The 24,791-nt window shown below is 39.2% G+C and overlaps 1 protein-coding gene across 3 annotated transcripts in view; it reads right to left on the bottom strand.

Annotated features, from left to right (window-relative positions):
* The window catches only part of LOC126424791 (uncharacterized), a 147,005-nt gene extending 125,225 nt beyond the window's left edge, over positions 1-21,780 (bottom strand). For all 3 annotated transcript variants that reach the window (XM_050087563.1, XM_050087564.1, XM_050087565.1), the window contains exons 1-3: positions 21,443-21,780; positions 21,277-21,319; positions 15,586-15,762 (exon numbers count right to left, since the gene is read on the bottom strand). In XM_050087563.1, coding sequence (XP_049943520.1) covers positions 15,586-15,762; positions 21,277-21,319; positions 21,443-21,481 — 259 coding nt within the window. In that variant the 5' untranslated portion in view covers positions 21,482-21,780. The remainder of the gene's footprint in view (positions 1-15,585; positions 15,763-21,276; positions 21,320-21,442) is intronic.
* Positions 21,781-24,791: the final 3,011 nt, after the last annotated feature.

The raw sequence follows: 24,791 nt of genomic DNA, 5'->3' as shown, positions 1-24,791 counted from the left end.
GGGCAGTTACAAGGGTAGGAGCCAGAGGGTAGGGAAGGTGGTTTGGGGATTTCATAGGGTGAACCAAGAGGTTACGAGGGATAGGTGGACGGCGGGAAGACACTCTTGGTAGAGCGGGGAGGATTTCATGAAGGATGGATCTCATTTCGGGTCAGGATTTGAGGAAGTCGTATCCCTGCTGGAGAGCCAAATTCAGAGTCTGATCCAGTCCTGGAAAGTATCCTGTTACAAGTGGGGCACTTTTGGCGTTAAGGGGATGAGGAAGTGGCTCTGCTTATTTGCTTCTGTATCACGTTGGGAGGGTAGTTGCGGGATGCAAAAGCTGTTTTCAGGTTGTTGGTGTAATGGTTCAGGGATTTGGGACTGGAGCAGATTCGTTTGCCACGAAGACTTAAGCTGTAGCGAAGGGGCCGTTTGATATGGAATGGGTGGCAGCTGTCATAATGGAGGTACTGTTGCTTGTTGGGTTTGATGTGGACAGATGTGTGAAGCTGGCCATTGGACAGATGGAAGTCAACGTCGAGGAAAGTGGCATGGGATCTGGAGTAGGACCTGGTGAATCTGATGGAACCAAAGGAGTTGAGGTTGGAGACGAAATTCTGGAGTTGTTCTTCACTGTGAGTCCAGATCATGAAGATGTCATCAATAAATCTGTACCAAACTTTGGGTTGGCAGGCCTGGGTAACCAAGAAGGCTTCCTCTAAGCGACCCATAAATAGGTTGGCATACAAGGGGGCCATCCTGGTACCCATGGCTGTTCCCTTTAATTGTTGGTATGTCTGGCCTTCGAAAGTGAAGAAGTTGTGAGTCAGGATGAAGCTGGCTAAGGTAATGAGGAAAGGGGTTTTAGGTAGGGTGGCAGGTGATCAGCGTGAAAGGAAGTGCTCCATCGCAGCGAGGCCCTGGACATGTGGGATATTTGTGTATAGGGAAGTGGCATCAATGGTTACAAGGATGGTTTCTGAGGGTAACAGATTGGGTAAGGATTCCAGATGTTCGAGAAAGTGGTTGGTGTCTTTGATGAAGGGTGGGAGACTGCATGTAATGGGTTGAAGGTGTTGATCCACGTAGGCAGAGATATGTTCTGTGGGGACTTGGTAACCAGCTACAATGGGGCGGCCGGGATGTTTGGGTTTGTGAATTTTAGGAAGTAGGTAGAGGATAGGGGTGCGGGGTGTCGGTGGGGTCTGGAGTCAGGTGAAAGGTTTTGTAGGGGGCCGAAGGTTATGAGGATTCCTTGAAGATCTGCCTGGACATCAGGAATAGGATTACGTAGGCAAACTTTGTATGTACTGTTGTCTGAAAGCTGACGCAGTCCCTCAGCCACATACTCCCGATGATCAAGTACCACGGTCGTGGAATCCTTGTCGGCCGGAAGAATGACGATGGATTGGTCAGCTTTCAGATCACGGATAGCCTGGGCTTCAGCTGTGGTGATGTTGGGAGTAGGATTAAGGTTTTTTAAGAAAGATTGAGAGGCAAGGCTGGAAGTGAGAAATTCCTGGAAGGTTTGGAGAGGGTGATTTTGAGAAAGAGGAGGTGGGTCCAGCTGTGATGGAGAACGGAACTGTTCCAGGCAGGGTTCAATTTGGATAGTGTCTTGGGGAGTTGGATCATTAGGAATAGGATTAGGATTATTTTTCTTCATGGCAAAGTGATATCTCCAGCAGAGACTACAAGTGTAGGACAGTAAATCTTTGACAAGGGCTGTTTGGTTGAATCTGGGAGTGGGGCTGAAGGTGAGGCCTTTGGTCAAGACAGAGGTTTCGGATTGGGAAAGAGGTTTGGAGGGAAGGTTAACTACTGAATTGGGGTGTTGTGGTTCCAGATTGTGTTGACTAGAATTTTGAGGTTTTGGGGGGAGTGCAACTGGAAGTGGGAGATTGAGTAGACGAGACAGACACTGTCTGTGTGCAATGAGAGGAGGTTGAGGTTCGTTGGAAAGGTCGTGGAGGGTGAGTGAGTTGTCTTTCTGGAGGTGGGAAACCAGGAGATTGGATAGTTTTTTGAGGTGGAGGGTGGGATGCTGTTCTAATTTGCAGTTGGCCTGTAGGAGAATGCTCTGAACAGCCGGTGTGGATGTGGGAGAGGAAAGATTGAGGACTTTGATTAGGGATAGGAGTTGACAGGTGTGTTCATTGGCTGAGTTGATGTGTAGGTGAAGGATTAGGCGGGTGAGGGCTATGGATTGTTCAGTTTGGAACTGGTATAGGGACTGATGGAAAGAATGGTTACAGCCAGAGATGGGAACTTGTAAGTGTGAGGCCTTTGGGGGTAATGCCAAATGTCAGACAAGCCTGAGTAAATAAAATATGGGAGCGTAATCTGGCTAGGGCGAAGGCATGTTTGCGGAGGGAATGTAAATAAAACTTCAGGGGTCGTTGTGGGGATGTTGTGAGGATGACACGTTACTGGAATGTGGAAAGTGTAACATGACGCTCAAAGGAAATAAAAATAAAAATATATGGGTAGAGATAAAGGTGAACCAGAAAGCAGCTGGAGTTCTGGTGTGAAAAAAGTCGAAAAAGTGTTGGTTTAAGCTGAGCTATGTTGATCCTGTGGTGAACTTAAGTTGGTAAACAATGATGTGTACAAAGGTTAGGTAGATGTGTTGCCTCCAAAACACGTTAAAGGGTGGAGAAATACGGGAAAATTTCGAAAAGACTGCATGTAAATGTATTAAAAGGACTGGTTATGTGGTGGCAGATTATGAAAATGAGGCTAACAATTATCTGACGAAGAAATAATAATGTTAAAACCTGTCGGAAGATGCTAAAAAATGATCGGTTATGTGGGAAAAACGGGAATGGAAATAAAACGAAAGTTGTTAGAACTAGCTGAAATGGTTGTTTAATAGGTGAAAGGAACTGAAGCTGTGGAATAGTATTCACGAGGTAACACACGAAATGTTTGTAAACTGGAGATGGTGGATTTTATAGCAGCGATAGTGCTGAAAGCATTAAAAATTTTTTGGTTATGGTTTGGAAGTAAATTACGTATTATTGAGTATATATAGACAGGATAAATTGTATGGTAGATTACAGAAAAAAGGGAAGGTGAATACAAAGTGAAACTGCTTGCACAAACCAAAAGAGAAAGTAAGATGGCAGAAAAGATTTCGAAATGCAACAGTGACAATAACAAACTTAATTGTTGGGTTCAAATTAATGACATGAATATAATAGAAAGAAACATTCTACATGGGAAAAATATATTTAAAAAAGATGCTGTGACTTACCAAACGAGAAAGCGCTGGTAGATAGACAATAAAAAACACACAAACACACACACAAATTTCAAGCTTTCGCAACCCACGGTTGCTTCATCAGGAAAGAGGTAAGGAGAGGGAAAGATGAAAGGATATGGGTTTTAAGGGAGAGGGTAAGGGCAAAGAGTTTGGGCAGAGATGTCAGTCGAGGCGGAAGTACAGAGGCAAAGATGTTGTTAAGTACAAGTGATGTACAAGGGGCGGGAACTTGAAATTAGCGGAGAGTGAGGCCTGGTGGGTAACGGGAAGGGAGGATATATTGAAGGGCAAGTTCCCATCTCCGGAGTTCTGATAGGTTGGTGTCAGTGGGAAGTATCCAGATAACCCGGACGGTTTAACACTGTGCCGAGATGTGCTGGCCGTGCACCAAGGCATGTTTAGCCACAGGGTGATCCTCATTCCCAACAAACACTGTCTGCCTGTGTCCGTTAATGTGAATGGACAGTTTGTTGCTGGTCATTCCCACACAGAAGGCTTCACAGTGTAGGCAGGTCAGTTGGTAAATCACGTGGGTGCTTCCACACGTGGCTCTGCTTTGATCGTGTACACCTTCTGGGTGATAGGACTGGAGTAGGTGGTGGTGGGAGGGTGCATGGGACAGGTTTTACACTGGGGACGGTTACAAGGGTAGGAGCCAGAGGGTAGGGAGGGTGGTTTGGGTATTTCATGGGGATGAACCAAGAGGTTATGAAGGTTAGGTGGACGGCTTACATCTTCGTGACAAACCAATCTGCTCCAGTTCCGAATCCCTGAACCATTACACCAACAACCTGAAAACAGCTTTTGCATCCCACAACTACCCTCCCAACCTGATACAGAAGCAAATAACTAGAGCCACTTCCTCATCCCCTCAACCCCAAAAATGCCCCACTTGTGACAGGATACTTTCCGGGACTGGATCAGACTCTGAATGTGGCTCTCCAGCAGTGATAAGACTTCCTCAAATCCTGCCCCAAAATGAGATCCATCCTTCATGAAATCCTCCCCACTCCACCAAGAGTGTCTTTCCTTACTGTCATTTCTTGTTAACAGTGTTAGCTTATTCACAAGAATAAGTAACTTTCACTCAGTTAATACCCGGCAGAAATCAAACCTGCATTTGGATCGAACTTCCTTAACTCTTGAGCAGAAAAGTGTGCATCTATTTTCAATAAGCTACCACTTGAATTCAAAAATTTTAGCAGTAATCCATGAGCTTTCAAATCTAAACTGAAGAGTTTCCTCATAGGTCACTCCTTTTATTTTGTAGAGGAGTTCCTTGAAAAATTAAGCTGATCCTTGTTGTATTGTTGATTGCGTTTTACTTAAACTTGTGGACTGACTTCTTTCGGGTTTTATTTTTATCTGTTATTACTTTTGTTATAATTTCATGTACTGACATGTTCCATGACCTTGGAGATTTGCTCCTCAATTTCGTTCTACGGAACTTGACGTGTAAATAAATAATAAATAAAATAATGAAATTACTGCAAAACAGTTCAAGATATATAGTATTTGATCACGTGCCCTGTAAGCTCGATGCCTATAACTTTATAAATGGTGCAATAAGCACGGACACCAATTTCAGGAGAACACATGTACCATCCACAAAGCACTGTAAAGTTGCTTGCAAGTACATTGGTAGATGTCGATCACACCTAAGACTGATTGCCTGCACAGAAGTGACACTTTTCCTCACTGGTGGACAAACTGACAACACTTTGCCCACTGAAGGAGAGTTACTCATACAACACCTTTCCGGAAACTCCAGCCACAGTTGGTGATGAGGGACCACAAAGTCATCAAGTGGCACACCAGAAACGTGTGGTGGGCATTAGAACCTCATTAGCGACAGACAGTGTTTCCACTATCAGCTCTGTCTCCTGTGCTCTGAGTCGAACTGGTGTGTCTCGTATTTGTTCACATTTTTAATACCTGGCAGGCTTGTGATCAGCGTGATATAGCTGCAGCAACATGGATGCTACTTTTGTACTTGCATGGCTTATGCAGGGCCTGCTGGGCGAAGGCACTGTTACTGCTGACCCTCGACAAAAGTGAAAAATGGTCTGGCTCAAAACCTCTTCCCTTCTTTCTCTCTCAAGGTCTTTTTGGTTGCTGAGATGGTTGTAGGTAAATTGCCAGGGAGAGTGTTAAAGGGCATTCTCACAGTAACATAGGCAACACCAACGCTTTAATACTCATTATCTGGAATCTGGTAAAACATCAAGTTTCTTATACCATTGTGGCTAGAAAAACATCCTGCAAGAATGGGACCAATGATGATCGAAGAGAATCATTCAACATGACAGGAGTGCAACCTTCCACAAATTGCTACAGATTTCAATGCTAGATCATCAATAAGTGTCAACATGCAAACCTTTCAATGAAACATCATCGTTATGGGCTTTCGGAGCCGAAGGCCCACTCGTGTACCCTCGATGATTGCACAATACAAACCTTTACGCCTTGCCTGTCAACAGCGACATTGGACTGTTCATGACTGGAAACGTATTGCCTGGTTGGACGAGTCTCGTTTCAAATTGTATCGAGCAGATGGACATGTACAGTTATGGAGACAACCTCACAAATCCATGGACTCTGCATGTCAGCATGGGACTGTTCAAGCTGGTGGGGGCTCAGTAATGGTGTCAGATGTGTGCAGTTGCAGTGACATGGGACCCTTGATATGTCTCGATACAACTCTGTGAGGTGACACGTATGTAAGCATCCTGCCTGAACACCTGCATCCATTCGTGTCCATTGTGCATTCAAACAAACTTGCGCAATTCCAGCAGGACAATGCAACACCGCACACGTCCAGAATTGTTACAGATTGGCTCCAGGAACTCTCTTCTGAGTTTAAACACTTCCGCTGGCGACTAAACTCCGCAGACATGAAGATTATTGAGCATATCTGGGATGCCTTGCAACATGCTGCTCAGAAGAGATCTCCACCCCTCGTACTATTATGGATTTATGGACAGCCCTGCAGGATTCACGGTGTCAATTCCCACCAGCACTAATTCAGACATTAGTGGAGTCCATGCCATGCAATGGTGCGGCACTTCTGCATGCTCAGGGGGCCCTACACAATATTAGACAGGTGCCCCAGTTTTTTTTTTTTTTTTTGGCTTTTCAGTGCATAATGTTACTTTTAAAAAGCACAAAACTAAACAGATTGCATTATTTCACAGCTGGGAGAGGTGTGGTACTGAAATGAGGCACTTCCCTTCTGAATGCGGTATACTGCCAACTCATATATTCATTCATACATCTTTTCTGTCAGTCCCACTTTGAAGAACAATTGTGAGGGACATAGGATGAGTACAGCCACAAGTGGCCACTGCGGCTACTTCTACATAGTATACTAACAACAAATTACAACTACCATTAATTTCGGCAAGCTGTTAATTAAGGTGATTACTTCTGCGTAACTTAACACATGTGCGCTAGGAGAAAAACATCTACCATAATACGCAGCTGCTGTTTTTTATCTGACACTTCAAACAAAGCATTTGTGTAGCTCTTTTGCTCAGACCACCATCCACTATCTGAATACTGGTAAAGCTAGGATATATCTAATGCAAATATTAAAGATACCCACAATTTATGTTCTCAAAACCAAGTATTCTGCTAAATTGTAAGAAGGAATGGCTAATGAGATATTCTAGTAATCTACCAAGTGAGGTGGCTCAGTGGTTAGCACACTGGACTCACATTCGGGAGGACGACGGTTCAATCCCGCGTCTGGCCATCCTGATTTAGGTTTTCCGTGATTTCCCTAAATCCCTCCAGGCAAATGCCGGGATGGTTCCCTCGAAAGGGCACGGCCGACTTCCTCCCCGAGACTGATGACCTCGCTGTTTGGTCTCCTCCCACAAACAACTGAACTCAACTCATTCTAGTACTCTGTTTTTAAATATTTGGGAATGTCCAAATTCCTCTCTGATGTCCACCAACAAACTGTTACAGACTTTTGCACCAGAACATAAAACTCCATTCTCAAGCCTAGAGAGGGACACACGGTGCCACGACTTGGCGAGACACAGTACATGGCATTACACTTTAGATGGCACCACACACAGTACAGTCGGTTGCCTCCCAGATGGCACATGTACTGGAAACTACTTTATGCTTCCACTGAAGGACATTCAGTTAGTCCATTCTTGCACCAACAGTTTTGAATGCCACCACAAAGTGCACTGAAACCAGTTCCAATCATCGGTTAGCTCCAGTTGCCTCCAGTTATCTTAGAGTTCTCGACAGTAGTCATCAGTTGCAAAGCAATTCCAGTCGTCAGATAGTTCACACTGAGTGTCAAATATAAGGTGAAGTGATAGCCACAGTATTTATCTATTGAGATTCTCAGCTTATAAACTCTCTAACTGCAGTTCAAACTAAACTTCAATTAGATCAGATAGTTAAAATCTATTCTGTTAAGTTAGAACAGCTCAAGCCCTTTCTGCTCTGCAAGCAAAAGCTGAGTATTTTTTGGTCTACATTAGCTTAATAAATGATTGTTCTTATTACTTGTGTGTAATTACAGTCATTTTTTTAACACATACAGTACACCATCATTATTTCAAAACTGAATAAAACAACAACTCACTCAAACCAGTCCTGCCAACTGCATCAAAAAAATCTACCACTTAAACCCGACTTCAGATAATTTGCACGACCTTATTCTTCACTTAAAGCAAATGTGCACTACGATATTTTCCACTGTGCATTTCTCAAAGTATTTCTCAGTAATGTACTGTACTCTTTAATGTCACAGCAATGACCGGATCACTTCCTTGCTGATCAAGTGTCACTTCCACAGCATAGGACATGAGTGTGGGGGTGAAGGGGCATCAGTCAGCAGACTACACACAGCACGCAACATGCAACAACTTGAGATCTCTCCCCCATCTCTGTTCGTTTGTGACAGTGAACATAGCTTTCTTTCTTTCACTCCACCTTTTGCAATATGCCACCACAACAAAAATTAGAACATAATACTCTGATGCTAAAATAAAACATATGTGTTTGAAAGTGAAGAGGAGACTAAAACGCACACCTGCAGAGCCCTTTCAGATCCCAAAATCTACTCTCTCATCAGTAACAACTTCAAGACAAAAAATATTGGCAAGTCTGGCAAACTGTTCATTAAGCAGCAATAGCAAGCACAACAGGACAGTCAAACATTAAGTGGAGGATTCGCTGTTTGAATGGTTCCAACACACACACACACACACACACACACACACACACACACACACACACACACACACAGCAAATTCCATTGTCCAGCCCAACGCTTCAAGAAATGGCTCGTGAAATTTCCCAGAAAAAGGCAATTTCTGGGTTTGTGTTCTGAGAGCTGGTTGTAGCATTTTCAGAAAAGCTATAAAATCTATGCTTTTTGTGTCTGTGGGGAGACACAGAGTAAGATGGATGTACAGGAATTAAGGGCAAAGTTTAAACAGACTGTAATTCATGTTCTGGACAACTATGTGCTTAGTAAGTGGATTAAGAGCAGAAGAGACACACCATGTTTAACGACGAAATTCGGAAAATGCTAAGGAAGCAAAGGCTGTTGCACTCTCAGTTCGAAAGAGAATGTGCAAATGACGACAGGCAAAGGCCAGTAGAGATTTGTGAATCTGTAAAAAGATCTATGCGCAAAGCATAGAACTACCATTGTCATACATCAGCAAAAGGTCTGCCTGAGAAAATTTTGGTCCTACATAAAACGCTAAGCAGGTTAAAGGGTGCCACTGAGTCACTCACTGACCAGTCTGGTGTGGCAATTGAAGATAGCAAAACGAAGACACAAGTTTTAAATTTCATGTTTGAGAAATCGTTCATGCAGGAGAATCATACAAATGTACCATCATTTGACCATCGAACAGACTCCCATATGGCCGACATAGTTATGAACATCCCCTGGCATACAGAAACAACTGAAAACAAATAAGTCACCAGGTCCAGATGGAATCCCACTTCAGTTTTGCAAAGAGTACTCCATGGCATTGGTCCCTTACTTAGCTTGCATTTATCATGGATATCTCATTCAGCACAAAGTCACAAGCGACTGGAAAAAAGCACGGGTGACTCCTGTATATAAGAAGGGTAAAATAATGGACTTGCAATATTGCAGAGCAATATCCTTAAGATCAGTTTGCTGCAAAATCCTTGAACATGTTCTCAGTGTGAATACAATAAATCATCTTTAGACTGAGAAGCTTATGTCTGGGAATTACCTCAGTTTTAGAAAGCATCACTTGCGCGAAACTTAGCTTGCCCTTTTCTCAAATGATATACTGTGAACTATAGATGAAAGGCAACAGCACATTCCATATTTCTAGATTTCTGGAAAATATCTGACACTGCAGACAGTTGACAACAGTACAACCATATGGAATAGGTTCTCAGATATGTGAATGACTCACCAGTATGTTGTCCTCAACAGCAAGTGTTCAACAAAGACAAGGACATCGTCAGGAGTGCCCCGTGGAACTGTGAAATGGACCATTATTATTTTCTATATACATAAATAAACTGAAAGACAGGGTGGGCAGCAATCTGCGTCGTTGATGGGGATGATGTGGTGTATGGTAAGTTCTCGAAGTTGAATGACTTTAGGCGGATACAAGATGACCTTAACAAAATTTATAAATTATAGAGTTCAGCAATCAGTTGTCCTTTTTTAGATTTTATAACGCAAATCCAGATTTCGGCTAGTAGCTAGCCATTCTCAATGCACTATTTTTTATTCTCAATGCATGTAAGTCCCCGTTGTTCAGGCGTCAGTCACAGTTCTTTGAGTATTCAAAGAACGTCACTCAAAGAACTGTGACTGACGTCTGAACAACAGGGACTTACATGCATTGAGAATAAAAAATAGTGCATTGAAAATGGCTTGCTACTAACCGAGATCTGGATTTGCATAATAAAACCTAAAAAAAGGATGACTGATTGCTGCACTCTATAATTTATAAGTCACGTAACAGTCGCTGAGTGCACCCACATTCCGAATGGAAGGTAACCTGCTAAACAAAATTTCTATTTGGTGTGATGGATGGCAGCTAGCTCTAAATGTGGAAAAATGTAAGTTTATGTGGATGATTAGAAGAAACAAACCCATGACGTTAAGATACAGCATTATTAGTGTCCTGCTTGACACAGTCAAGTCTTTTAAATATATGGGTGTAGCGTTCCAAAGCAATATGAAACAGAATGAGCATGTCTGATTGTGCTAGGGAAGGTGAATGATCAACTTCGAGTTATTGGGAGAATTTTTGTAAAGTTTGGTTTATCTGTAAAGGAGACTGCAACAGGATTCTAGTGTGACCTATTCTCGAGTACTGCTCTAGTCTTTAGGATCTGTACCAGGTTTGAATAAGGGAAGACATGAAAGCAATTCAAAGGCAGACTGCCAGATTTTTAACTGGTAGGTTTGAACAATAAGCAAGTATTACTAAGCTGTTTCAGGAACTCAAATGGGAAATCCTGGAGGGAAGGTGACATTCTCTTCAAGGTACACTATTGAGAAGACTTAGAGCACCAGCATTGGTAGCTGACTGCAGAACGATTCCACTGCCGCCAACATACATTTTGGGAAAGGACCACAAAGCTACAAAAAAATAGGGCTCTTACAGAGGCATATAGACCATTGTTTTCCCTCAATCTGTGAGTGGAACAGGAAAGGAAACGACCAGATGTGGTACAGGGTACCCCCCCCCCCCCCCCACCACAAACCATATGGTGGCTTGCAGAGTATGTATGTAGCTGTAGTAAACAAGGTATGTGCCAATAAGCGTGTGCAGAAATTTCAACCCCAACTCTCATTTGCATCACTCAACAGTCACATTTAATGTTGATTATGTGGCATTTCATACAACTTGTTATCTCAAAAACTCTTATGTCAAAGGCAAAAAATCTCATGGAGCAAAATGCAGCAAGGGGACACTGACAGTGAACTTGTGTTGTACTTCACGTGGTTCTGAGAAGTTCAAGCCATTAGGAACTGAAAATATAAAAATCCACATTGTGTTAAAAATGTCAACCTACTCAATTTGTCATGCTACTATGAGAACAACAATAAAGCTTAACTGGCCAAATCTCTCTTCCACAGCTGGCTCTTGCAGTTCAACAACAAATGTCAGAGGAAGAGAAATTTCTGTTAACTCCGGACCACTGCTCAGCGCATCAGTTCGATGACCTGGAACTTCTGAACAAAGAAGTTGTATTGTTACCAACCAACACCACAAGATGTCTGCAACCATCGGATCACGGAATAATCAACTCAATGAAGTCCAATTACAGATGCCAACTTGTCACAGTTGCCATCAGTGTGATAGAACAACAGGAAACAGTTCCACATTGGAATGTATTGCAAGCTGTCGGCAACATATCTGCGGCTTGTGATGAAGTTACAAGAGACACCACAACCGACTGTTTTAAGAGGGCCTGGACAATGCTGCTGAAACTGAAGAGGAAACCTACGATCCACCATCCAAACTTACTTGTAATGCAGATACAACTTTGTACTCTGACACTGCTCTTCTACATGCTCACACCTGGTCACTGTCTACAGGGAATAGTGGTCGCAGACAGACAGCAACATCTGTGATGCCAACGAACCAGTCATCAGTTCTTCTGACAATGTGGAAAAGAATGGTAATGTGTTACCATCATCTTCTGAGGAGGAACACAAAGATAGGACAACAACATCCCATGCTGCTGTTCTCCAGAGATTTGCTGCCACTTCTGACACCTCCACGGCATTTCAGGTTGCTCTGGATGTGGTATCTTCACAGAGTGACTTAATATTACAACCAACAACCCAACGAACAACAACCAGTGTTTTTTTTACAGTTTAATGTACAAAAGAAAATTAATATAACGGATAAGAATTGTTGTAAGCTACAACATGGGTTCTCCTTAAAACATAATGTGTTAAAGGAGAGTACAGTAAAGTATTTCTTCAGATTATCACTTGATTACATGATGCACTAATTCAATGGGTACAATATTGTTCCACAATACACATGTCATTGGATTGTAAAAAAAAAAAAAAGGGGGGGGGGGGGGGGGGGAGAAAGAAAGAAAGAAAAGGATAAGCCTCTGACAGTACGTCACGTACTTCCTCAATTAAATAAACATCAGATACACTGTTTTACACACACAGCGCAGTTATTTTTATTTTTTCTTAGAGGTGAAGGAAATAGAGGGCCATCATATGTTGGTACCCACAACAAGGAAAAGTGAACTTGACAGGCATACATGTTTGCAAAACGAAAATCTTTTAATTAAAACTTCTTTAAATCGAACTGGCTGTAATTCGTTGCCTCAAAATTTAGTTAAACAAGGCTATTTTGTGTTGCCCTGTGACATGGTCACAGTAAGTGTGCATGTACACCACTTTTATACAGCTGTGGAACTCTATAACTGAGGTTTCACTTTCTGCTACCTTCATGTTGAGCACCTAAGTTACTGGTGAATACAACACCTAGTCTACAAGGATTTTTTCTACTTGTAGTATTGTGGTTGCAAACTGCTGAGTACACTATAAATTCACTCTCATTAACTACAAACATCATTAGGACATATGTGTATTAGCACTTAAGCGTAAGAATTCTTAGCTCCAAGAAGAGGCTTCTACGAGACGTTTGGTTAATAACTTTACTCACTATTCTTATTGTACACTTCTGAAACATAAATACTTTTTCTACCTTATGGGCAATGACCTACATGGAAATGACAAAGTATGCCAGAAATCTTACTTGCAGGCCAACACAGGAGAGAGATTTCTGAGTACAAAACATGCAGAGCCATGCTTTCTGGCTAAATTCTCCAAATACTGTTGGCATCGAAGTTTGTTGTCCACCTGGGTGCCCAGGAACTTCATACATGAAGCCACATCCAGTGGGTGTCTTCATCTTTACTTCTTGCATAAGTAAGTCAATTATTTGTTTGGAAATGCATAATTTGAGAATTTACAACGCTAAAGTTTAAGCTGGTGATTGTGAACCAGTTGTAAACCTGTTCCATTACTTTCCTAGCTGTGTCTGGTATGGCCGAGTACAGGCCCTAAAAACATGTATCACCAGCAAATACTAAAATTTTTGAAGTCTTCCAGTGTCACTTTTACACTGTTATACGTAAATAAGAACAGGAATAGGTCAACCACTGAACCTCACTCTCTATTTAAATTCATTCCTGCCACATCGTGTGCCGACACGGCCCTCTGTTAACCGTTGTTAAGGTACAACTACATCTATGCGAGGGGATGACCTTAAATGTTGTGCTATTTTAATTTCCCTAGCTTACCTGTAGTACATACAGAACAATGAGGTCACGAACTCTAGTATCACTTTGGGGGTTAGGGAGGGAGTAGGAGATAAGGATTGGGTGGCGGGAGGGACATGGAGCAGGATTAGAATCATTTGCAGAGGAAGGCCATCTGAACTGTGCAGAAACAACACCAAAAAGGCTTTACCTGGACCTGAATAACAAAGTGACTGTCAGCTAGTCATTTACATGATAACAAGCATAGTGACAACCGATGCGAGGACAAGTTTAATCACATCCCTGTGTAGTGCAGTTCTCACATCACTCTTCTATCTCAGATGCTGGCTACCAGTCAACTGTGGACAAGAACTGTCACCTTTAACATAAATGCTGTGATTTGTTCTTATACGGTTTATTTTTCAGATGGTATGTTTCTTTGATACTGTGTGTGAAAGTACAAGGGGAGGCAAAAAGTAATAGGACTTTTGCAATCTCTCGCCACAGAGCTCAGTAACATTGCTAATATCATTCTGTACAATGCATTAGTCGTCGTATTGCAGCTCCAGTGTCGATCTGCACCAAGCAGGAAATGAGGACAGTGATTCGTTTTTTGTCTGCGGATGATATTAAGCCTGCATAAATTATTTGTCAGATACAAGCATAGTATGGTAACAGCTGTTTATCGCGAAGCAAGATCTATGAACGGATAGAGTGCTTCAAACAGGCAAGAACTTCTCTACGTGACAAGGAAAGATAGGGGCAGGGCATCGATGTCAACAAGGCTAAGGACAATTCGGAAGTTGTTGAGGGTATGGTGATGGAAAACAGTGGACAAAATCACCAACACCTTATATATCAGTCACGGTTCAGCTTATTCCATCTTACAAGACAGGCAACATTTTCAGAAAGTGTGTGCAAGGTGTTGGCAAAAGAATTGTGAGCTTAGCATAAGGCACAAAGGATAGACCTCTCTCGTAACTATTTGTGCATCATAACGAGCTGGAAAGTGAGACTGTGAGTGTGGTTTAGAAACGCCCATCATCACCAGAAGTTATGAAATTCAAAGTTCAACCATCAGCTGGTAAGATTATGCTAATGCTATCCTGAGACATGGAAGGTTAGATAGTCATTCACTCCACTGCAAGAAGTGAAACTGCACACAGTGACAACTAGTGTGATGTGTTGCGGACTAAACTGAAACTTACAATCAGATCCAAACATCACAGAAAGCTGCAAAAAGGTGTCATTCTGCAGCTAGATAATGCTTAGACATATTCTGACAAAGGCATTTCCATGTTTGGACCATGGGAGGAAGCACTCATGGGTAGAAGATTTGCATCCGGTGCAGAAGTCACTAATGTGGTGCATTTAAAAAACTTGTGAAATGTTGGACAAAGTGTGTTGATGTGAAGGGAGGTTAGGTAAAAAAATAATGTGTGTTTCAGTTTCTCATCAGAACAAAATTCCTTTACTCAAAAGTCACTTTACTTTTTGACCACCACTCATAATCGTGCAGTTTCTCAGGAAAGTGGTAAGACTATTACAGTCCTGCAAAGTAAACTCAATACTGCATGTTAACATGCAATATATGTACTCATAACAGAACTGCACAGCTACTGCAATCAGAGCCATATTGCACTTCTGTGCAATGACACTGGGTCAATGGAAGTGTCCGATTCCACCCGTTTGCTTTGACTCATGACGTAAGGGTGTTGTGGAGTGTGACGTCATTACGGTGCGGAGTTTGAGTTGGTTGTGTTTGTAGACGTATTGTTGTGTTTGATTGCATCGTGTGTGTGTGTGTGTGTGTGTGTGTGTGTGTGTGTGTGTGTGTGTGTGTGTGTGTGTGTGGACAGGGTGGGAGAGTACCTAATGTGTCATCCTGCACTTGACTCTGAATGGTAAGTTTTATCCTCCATACCATTATATATGAACAAAAGAATTTTTTCTAATTTACAGCTTAGTGGCTATTACATCATTGATGACACACACGTGTGCCCCCCGCCCCCCCAACACAGAGAGAGAGAGAGAGAGAGAGAGAGAGAGAGAGAGAGAGATACCTGTTAATGTTTTACTGTTTACGGCCGCTACCTCCTGTAGCCTGCTCAGTACTTGCTGTAGCCAGTTTGTGAACTGTTCAGTACTTTTTCCTAGGAAAAGCTGCAAGTCGTCGGCCATCTGAGACTTGCTGCGCTTGTTTGCCACCATCACCATAACATAATCTGGTAGCTCTTCATCTGGAACGAACCACATGTGTTACTTGTAATGCTTTTCATGATGTAGTGAAAAAAATGAGTAGATGTTCATTTAAAATTACTGCCACAATTATGACCTTTAGGGTCAATCAATACCAAGTGGTCCAGCCAGCACTGGTCGCTTGATTATCTCAGAAAAATTTTATATTTGCTGGGTGCATTCCCCTATGTTTAGTAGTCACAAAAGTATTCTTTTTTTAATTTATTCTTTATTATTTTGAAATGGTGGCCATATTTGTCCCAGGCCGCATGCATTTTTGCGTGTCTGCAAGAATCTACATTTTTTACAATTATTCAGTAGTGGATTGTCCTAAGCCTTTCAGATAAAATGCATTTAGTTCAACACACTCTGGGCTACAAATTAACATCATTATCACTTAGCTGAATGTATTCTTTAATATATTTTTAATAGTTCAAAGTTATCAGCCACAAACTAAAAGAAACTCAATTTTTGAACAGTAGTTTTCCAAAGAAAGATTAATTTTGCAGCTGCAATATTTTTTCTGCGATTACACTGTATAGTATAGCTACTTTTTATAGAGTATCAATGGTGAGCAGCTTGCTCTTAAAAAACACCCAAAACACTTTTTTAATCTTTCCATTTTGTGGCCTGCAATATCTTTGTTGGGGGACCAGATAAAAATCTGAAAACTTCACAGGTAATAGACCTTTATGATATCAAACTTCAGCCTAAATTTCAACTTTGAGATTCAATTGGAGGTCATGAAAGAAAGGGAAAGAAAATGCAAACCCGAGTCAAAAATACATTTAACTTCTGTGATATCTAGGCTTTTGGAATAAAATGTATCAGTTACAGCACATAATTTAATCATATCTATGATTACTTTTTTTATTGAAAATAAGTCTACTAATTACATTATATTGTTCTCTTGTTATTTGTTTTTAGTACATCACTCATTGAACACTTGAGAAATTTGTTCACTCAGTTTGAATGTTACATTACAAGTTCACCAAGTCACAGTTGTAAATTCCATGGGAGACAGCTTCCTTAGTACTATTTTAAGTGGCATCCAAACTTGATCCTTCTCAATTTTTACAAAGATTTTGACAGTGAATATTATCAAATTCGCCGATCCACCAATGTTCATTGTAAACACAAGCCACTATGCCTTTATTTTTAAGAACCAGTTGTACAAGTTTTCCACACCGATGAAGTTCACTATCAGGTGAAGTTGATGTGATCTTACACTTCATTAAGTTGTGTGACTGGGGTACAAAGTAGATACAATTTGTGAAATCCTGGGTATATCACCTGCTAGTAAAATTAGAAAACTAAGTCAAGATAAAAGACCAAGTGCCTTGAACACAAAAATTGAGAAAGTGGCAGCTAGAGTCAAAAAGAATTTGGAATTTTCATTTCAAAATACAATTTGTACTAAAACAGATGGAAGTTCTAAAACTTCACCAACCAAATATGATGATTTGATAGAAAAACTAAATGCAGTACTCCAAACGATAAAATTAACATTATCAGTTTACTGCCGAATTTTTGGAGTCGATCAAAAGTTAGTGATGAATTTAATGTGTCAGAACGTCTTGTTAAGTTAACAAGGCAATTAGTAAAAGAACAGGGAATTTTACCAGCATTACAAAAGAAAGGTGCATCTAATTTGGTAGATGAAAACACAATCAATAAAGTTATTAAGTATTATGACGATGACAATAACAGCCATTTGATGCCTAGCAAAAAATACTGTGTTTCTGTGAAAGAAAATGGTTCTAAGATTCAAAGACAAAAAAGGTTAATATTGTGTAATTTATATTGACAGTTACAATTGTATAATCAAGGGAAAATGTGAAGATTGTCCAGGCAAACAAGCCTTACTTGACATGTTTGAAGAATACAAAGATGATGATTTGATACCTGACAATATTAAATACAAACTGTGGATGACACAAGACTGAACTGAAATAGTGACAGTCATAAAATCATGAGAAGAGTTTTTTGAAGTGTTGGTGGCTAACCTTGAACATCTGAAAATGCCTCATTTTATTGCAAAAGCTCCAAGTAAATTTTTGAAAGACAAAAAGCAAACCTTGGCAGCTGATGAACGCTTAGCTCTTGCTGACTTTTCGGAAAATTCCTTTGCTGTTCAAGATGAAGTACAAGGGCACCACTGGGTAAACAAACAGGCCACAGTTGATCCATTTGTATTCTATTATAAAGATGAAGATAAACTAATCAGCCACAGCTTTTGTGTCACAAGTGACTACCTTGAACACAACACTACAGCAGTGCACATTTTTCAACTAAAATTAACAAACTACATTAAACAGGACTACCCTTCCATAAAAATACTGATTTACTTTTCAGATGGGGCAGCAAGTCAATACAAAAACAAAAAAAATTATTAACATCTCCTTTCATAAAGAAGATTTTGGGTTTGGTGTAAAATGGCACTTTTTCGCTTCATGCTATGGAAGAATGCTTGTGATGGTGTCAGGGGGACAACAAAGCGAGCTGTCACAAAAGCAAGTTTGCAGCTGACCGATGACAATCTTATCATAACATCTCAAGAAATGTTTGAATTCTGTAAAAAACATATCAAAGGAATTACCTACGTTTTTGTACAATGTGAGGAAATACAAGAAGTCTATGACAGTGTCTTGAAGGATAGGTACAACACTTGTCAGAAGATTAAAGGCACTCGATCTTTTCATCATTTTGTACTCCATTCACACAACTTACTGAAGTGTAAGATCACATCAACTTCGCCTGATAGTGAACTTCATCAGTGCGGAAAACTTTTACAACTGGTTCTTCAAAATAAAAACATAGTGACTTGTGTTTACAATGAACATTGGTGGATTGGCGAAGTTGATAATATTCACTGTCAAAACCAAGATTTACATATTTTATTTTATCACCCTCCAGGACCAAGGACATCTTTTTAAAAATTGAACTGGATCAAGTTTGGATGCCACTTAAAATTGTACTAAGGAAGCTGTCTCCCATGGAATTTACAACTGTGACTTGGCGAACTTTTAACATCCAAACTGAGTGAACAAATTTATCAAATGTTCAATGAGTGATGTACTAAAAAACAAATAACAAGAGAAAAATATGATGTAATTAGTAGGCTTATTTCCAATAAAAAAAGTAAGTAATCATAGATATGATTAAATTATATACTGCAACTGATATATTTTATTACAAAAACTTAGATATCACAGATGTTAGAAAACATATCTTTGACTCGAGTTCATAATTTTTTTCCATAACTTCCAATTGAATCTCAAAGTTGAAATTTATACTTAAGTTTGATATCATAAAGGTCTATTAACTGTGAAATTTTCAGATTTTTATTTGGTGCCCCAACAAAGATATTGCAGGCCACAAAACGGAAAGATTAAAAAATCCATTTTTTATATGGTGTATTATTTAAGTGTAAGCTGCTCACCATTAATACTCTATAAAAAGTAACTATACTATACAGTGTAATAGCAGAAAAAATATTAAAGCTGTGAAATCAATCTTTCTTTGGAATACTACTATCCAAAAATTGAGTTTTTTTTTTATTTTGTGGCTGATAACTTTGAACTAGGCCTATTAAAAATATATTAAAGAATACCTTCAGCTAACTGATAATGATGTTAATTTGCAGCCCAGAGTGTGTTGAACAAAATGTATTTTATCTGAAAGGCCTAGGACAATCCACTACTGAATAATTGTAAAAATGTAGATACTTGCAAATATGAAAAAACACATGCGGCCTGGAACGAATATGGCCACCATTTCAAAATAATAAACATTTTTTTTAAACAAATTCTTTTGTGACTATTAAACATTGGGGAATTCATCCAGCAAATATAAAATTTTTCTGAGATGGTCAAGCAACCAATTTCTTTTCTTTTTTCTTTTTTTGTTCTTCGACGACTTGGTATGGATTGGCCCTTTACTGTCAACGAAACATTTTCTGGACTAAGATAATAACTTGTGGCAGCAGTTCAGCAAAAAATTTGACCTTCCTTTCATATTTAACACACTCAACGAAATATAAATAAACAATTCTTTTTAACTCACTGACTTTCAAGCTTCCATATCCCATTTTGTAACTGTACGTACTATTTAATGGTTACAGAAATTGTTTTTCCAAGCATATTAAACTGATAAATTATGACATAAACTTAAAACGAATACATCAAGATACACACTAGGTTTTACATACTCTGCAGTGTTGAATTTTAGTTGATTTCCTCAAAATTTACAAATCTTTGATTTGTTTAAAACTAGACTTTAGCAACAGAGTTTTCAAAAAAACATCCTTCTCTGCCTCCGCATGTGGCTATTATTAACTCTAGGGCACAGTCAGAAAACAAATACAACTGTAATACAATAGCTGTTAGTCAAATAACATATGTTCATTTGTACAGTCATCTGTTAACTGTTTTCTCAATAAGATAACATACTATAGTATTATAACTATATGTCCTGCAGCATGCAGGAATTACATTAGAGCCTACAGTAAAATAAAAACTGTATGTGCCATCGATTAGGCAATGAAACACGCAACGGGCAGAAAAAAGGGCAGTTTTTACCTATTTTGTCTTTAACTGCTTCATTCACATAAAGCTAATGCAAGGAAATTTTATAAAGAGGCCAGAAATCCACAGCTACAAGGCTTGAAACAGGGCAGCATTGACACATCTACTAGATAATAACTAGCTAAAACGTAAGGTAGCATTAGTATTTGTAACATGATTCTTTCATATAGCGTTCATTAAAAAATGACGACCATGCCACTTGGGACCTGTGGAATGGTACATTAGCTTATTTGTTTGAGTTTTAAATATTTGTCATGTAGTGTGACATGTTCTACATCCTGGAGGACCTCCTCACTACGGATCAATTGGAATGAAAGTAAATCTAATCCATCCAAGAATCGTTTTTGATAAGTTTAAATGTCTAGAATACAGCATAATAGGCTGTACAAATAGGGCTACTTCCGATAGAATTGTTTGGAGACAAATTTTCTTTACCATGGGCTAGTTAGCTATACAAACTAAGCTACTGTGTGCCACAAACTGTTAGGAGCGTTTAATATAATGGAGCATCATTATTTTGCAATATTGAAGTTCCTGAATTCAAATAGCAATTCTGGTAGGTTACGTTTAGTCATGATTGTCGCATGACATAAGCCTGGTACTAAAGCTACTAAACTTGAAGTAGTTACCAGCGCTAATGTGTCTTTCAAATTAGATTAGATTAATATTATTCCACAGATCACAAGTGCGACACTTCGTAATGATGTGCAAAGTTTCAGTTTAACTGAAAGTGTCTTGAAGTTTCATAATTGTCTTTTTTCTAAATTCGTGTGGTTACTAATTTACATGTAAACGATCGATTATGTACACTAGTAACCAAAAAGTAATGTTCATAACTTATTCTTTCCGTCATTCGTTGTTCAAGTTAATCAGTATATCGTACCTAAATGCATGCGACTTTCGAAAATCAACACTCTTATCATTACTTACCTACATACGCTCCCATTTCCATCAGCTTCGATTTTATGGCAGCCTATGGGAAAGTAAGAGCTAGATCAGTATTTTCCTACTTTGACAACACAGTCATAACATTTGAGTACCGGAAAGGTCTTACTGTAGTATTAATTCGTATACAAATTTTTTTTTAAACACTTACTCGAATTTTTGAACTAATTTCTCCTCCGATTCCTTCCATAATTAAAATGATTCTGTACTATATAAGCCAACCAATGAACTACGAAACGTGTTTTATGTGATCATAATGAAACAAACCCTAATTGATTTTCACCGACTTGTTCGCCGACCCGTGTAACACACACACCAACAACACTGTCCAGAAGGAGTATGACCAACAGAACAACGGGATGTAAATCGGTTTCATGCGGTTGCAGTGTCTCAACTGGTAGTTTCTCTTATTGTTCTAACATTGTACTACGACCAGTCAGATACTATATCAAGCACAATGTTTATGCCACACTAAGTTAAGGAAACAGGTATCAGTTCGTGCTTAATGAAAAAGAGTTTATTTGCTGTAGTGGTACTACAGCTCACCGCCTATCGTTATTCTCCTGTTACCTACTTGCGGGCGCATGGTTTAAATTGTTCTCCCTGACTATTTGAATCAGTGGCCTCGGATAAGAATATAACAAATGTAATCAATGTCTAGGGCAGAAACAGTAATATGGTATGTATAAAACAGAGAAAATTTTTACGGTGTATAAATCAAAGAAAAATCTAACCTGAAAAATGGAGCATTCCTGCAAGGTATAATAGCACCCATGTATTATCTGAAAACCCATAAGAATATTAGCAATAATGTCAAATGGAAAAAAGTACAAGTATTGCGTAATTCCATATATGGCAAACTAATAAAAATATACTTAAATTATAGTATAAAATCTTAGTACTCGTACGTAAAGATATAATGGTTTTAGTGTTCTTGCAGTTGTGAAATTATTTTGTATTACATAGCTTGTGAAATGAAATGGGACTGTATGGACTACAAACTGGCAACTCTGTGATTATTTAAATAAAGAATTAGTCCTACGCTCTGTCGTCATCAGGTAATCAAAATTATCTTTCGGGTCTGAATGCTATCGGAGGCATATTCAGATAAGTGGTCAGTCATGACTAATATTAATGTGGGTCTAATCCACAAAATTTTCAACCATTGTTTTGAAATTGTTTTAATTGCGTAAAAAGATGAATAATTTTTTCCCGGAATTCTTGATGATAACTGAGGAATTTTTTCCCCATGGAATGCACTGCAAGTGCACTTAATCTTTCTAAATTCATAGTGCTTCTTAAAAATGTTTTTTTTTTCTTTTCATTGTTGAAAAGCAGTGTTCTGCCTGTGATGTAATCATAGGATTTTTATCAGACTTGTAATTTCACTAAGAACAGCACCTCCATTATTACATTGTCTTACTTAAAACTAGTTAAGCATTTTTTATTGAATAATTAGCAGCCGGTAAGTATTTATTAGAATAATATCTTTCATTATATCATCACACATACAGTCTCACACTTTCTTAGTTTCTGGCATGAGGTCTTTGAAGGATTCTCAATTGTAAAAGAACAATTTTGAAATATTTGGTAACAGCCAACCAGTTGCAAAATACAGGTTTGTTGAACCTTGACCATAGTTTCGACAGTTTTAAAATGGTATCCTTCAGAAGGTACTGTACATAGTATCAGATTGTCTATTCCAATGTACTGACTCTGTGTATTATATGTACATGTCATTCACTTAATCACTATTTAAAATACATGATTTAAAAGTAGTAGCTCTCTACTGTAGAGCTTTGTCTTGAAATTTTTAAAATATCACATATTAAAATTTTTAAACTAGCAGACATTAAAAATTTTAAGCCAAATCTCTACAGTAGGAAGCTACTGATTTTAATCTTGTATTTTAAATGGTGATTAAGTGGATGAGAATATTACGAAAGAGATAGATTGCTACTGACCATATAGTGGAGATGTTGAATCACAGACGGGTACAACAAAAAGACTATGAAGCACATAAGCTTTCAGTAAAAAGGCCTTTATTGGAATTTAGACAAAAAACACACACACACACACACACACACACACACACACACACACACACATGACCACAGACTCTGGCTGGCAAGACCTCCCCCTCCCTCCCCCCCCCTCCCCCCACCTTTTACACATTGCAATAATAGAAATTCTTCTACGAAATTCAAGGAGTTGTCAAGGCGAAGCATTCTCTGTTTGTTTTCAAATTTTATTTTGCTGTGTGTCGGAATTTTATATCACTGGGTAAGTGATGAAAATTTTTGTTGCTGCATTGTGCATCCCTTTTTGTGCTAAGGGGTCATTCCATCTCAAATCAACTAACAGTCTGAACCTTGATATCTCAGATTTGGATGATTTTTTTTTTCAGGTAATGTACCCACAACACTAGTTTAAATTTGAAATTTTTATGACCTTTGGTTTTTGAGTTTCAAGGGTTTAAAAATAAAAAAAAAAGCCTCGGTTTTTGATCAATCAATGATTGTTTTAAAATGCTGTAGCTCAAAAACTATACAACCTAGAGAGCTCAAACTTGCACCATTGTTTTTCTCTAAAAATTCCCTTCAAATTGCTATGTAACATGACTATGGTACCTAAATCTGAAAATTTTAAACTATGCAAAAAAAAACCATTTTTTGAAATTTCCAAATTGTGTAGCCTCAGATTTTTTTATAAAAATTATATGTGTTGTCCAATCTGACTGACTACATGCATCCGAAATTTCAAGATGGGGTCTCAATGGGTTCTTGAATAAAATAATATTTTACTACCGCAATACACACTAGTGAGGTGAAAAGCAGACTACTTCTAGGCTACGAATACTAAGGTAGGCCTGTGTAATTCTAACAAACTTAAATTATTATGTGAGCCTTTTTATGCAACATTACCCTCTTATTGTTTGTTAATTCATTAAATGATATTTTAATGCGAGAATAAAATATATAAAAAAATAATGGGTCGACAGAAGCGTCCAATCCTACGCGTTGGCTTTGACCCATGATGTAAGGGTGTTGTCATGTGTGACGTCATGACGGCGCGGAGTTTGGTCTGAGTGTGGCTGTCTCCAGTTCTGTTTTATCTTATTTTATTTACTTTCAATGTCTGCTTGTGTCTGTATATGTGTGGATGGATATGTGTGTGTGTGTGTGTGAGTGTATACCTGTCCTTTTTTCCCCCTAAGGTAAGTCTTTCCGCTCCCGGGATTGGAATGACTCCTTATCCTCTCCCTTAAAACCCACTTCCTTTCGTCTTTCCCTCTCCTTCCCTCTTCCCTGATGAGGCAACAGTTTGTTGCGAAAGCTTGAATTTTGTGTGTATGTTTGTGTTTGTTTGTGTGTCTGTCGACCTGCCAGCACTTTCATTTGGTAAGTCACATCATCTTTGTTTTTAGATATATATTTCCTACGTGGAATGTTTCCCTCTATTATAAGTATAATTGGTTGATTTGACATGGAATGACCCTA

This window comes from Schistocerca serialis, chromosome 10 (assembly GCF_023864345.2).
Source record: "Schistocerca serialis cubense isolate TAMUIC-IGC-003099 chromosome 10, iqSchSeri2.2, whole genome shotgun sequence".
Taxonomy (NCBI): domain Eukaryota; kingdom Metazoa; phylum Arthropoda; class Insecta; order Orthoptera; family Acrididae; genus Schistocerca; species Schistocerca serialis.
Note: the sequence above shows the minus strand (reverse complement) of the source record. Positions and strands in the feature narration are given on the sequence as shown.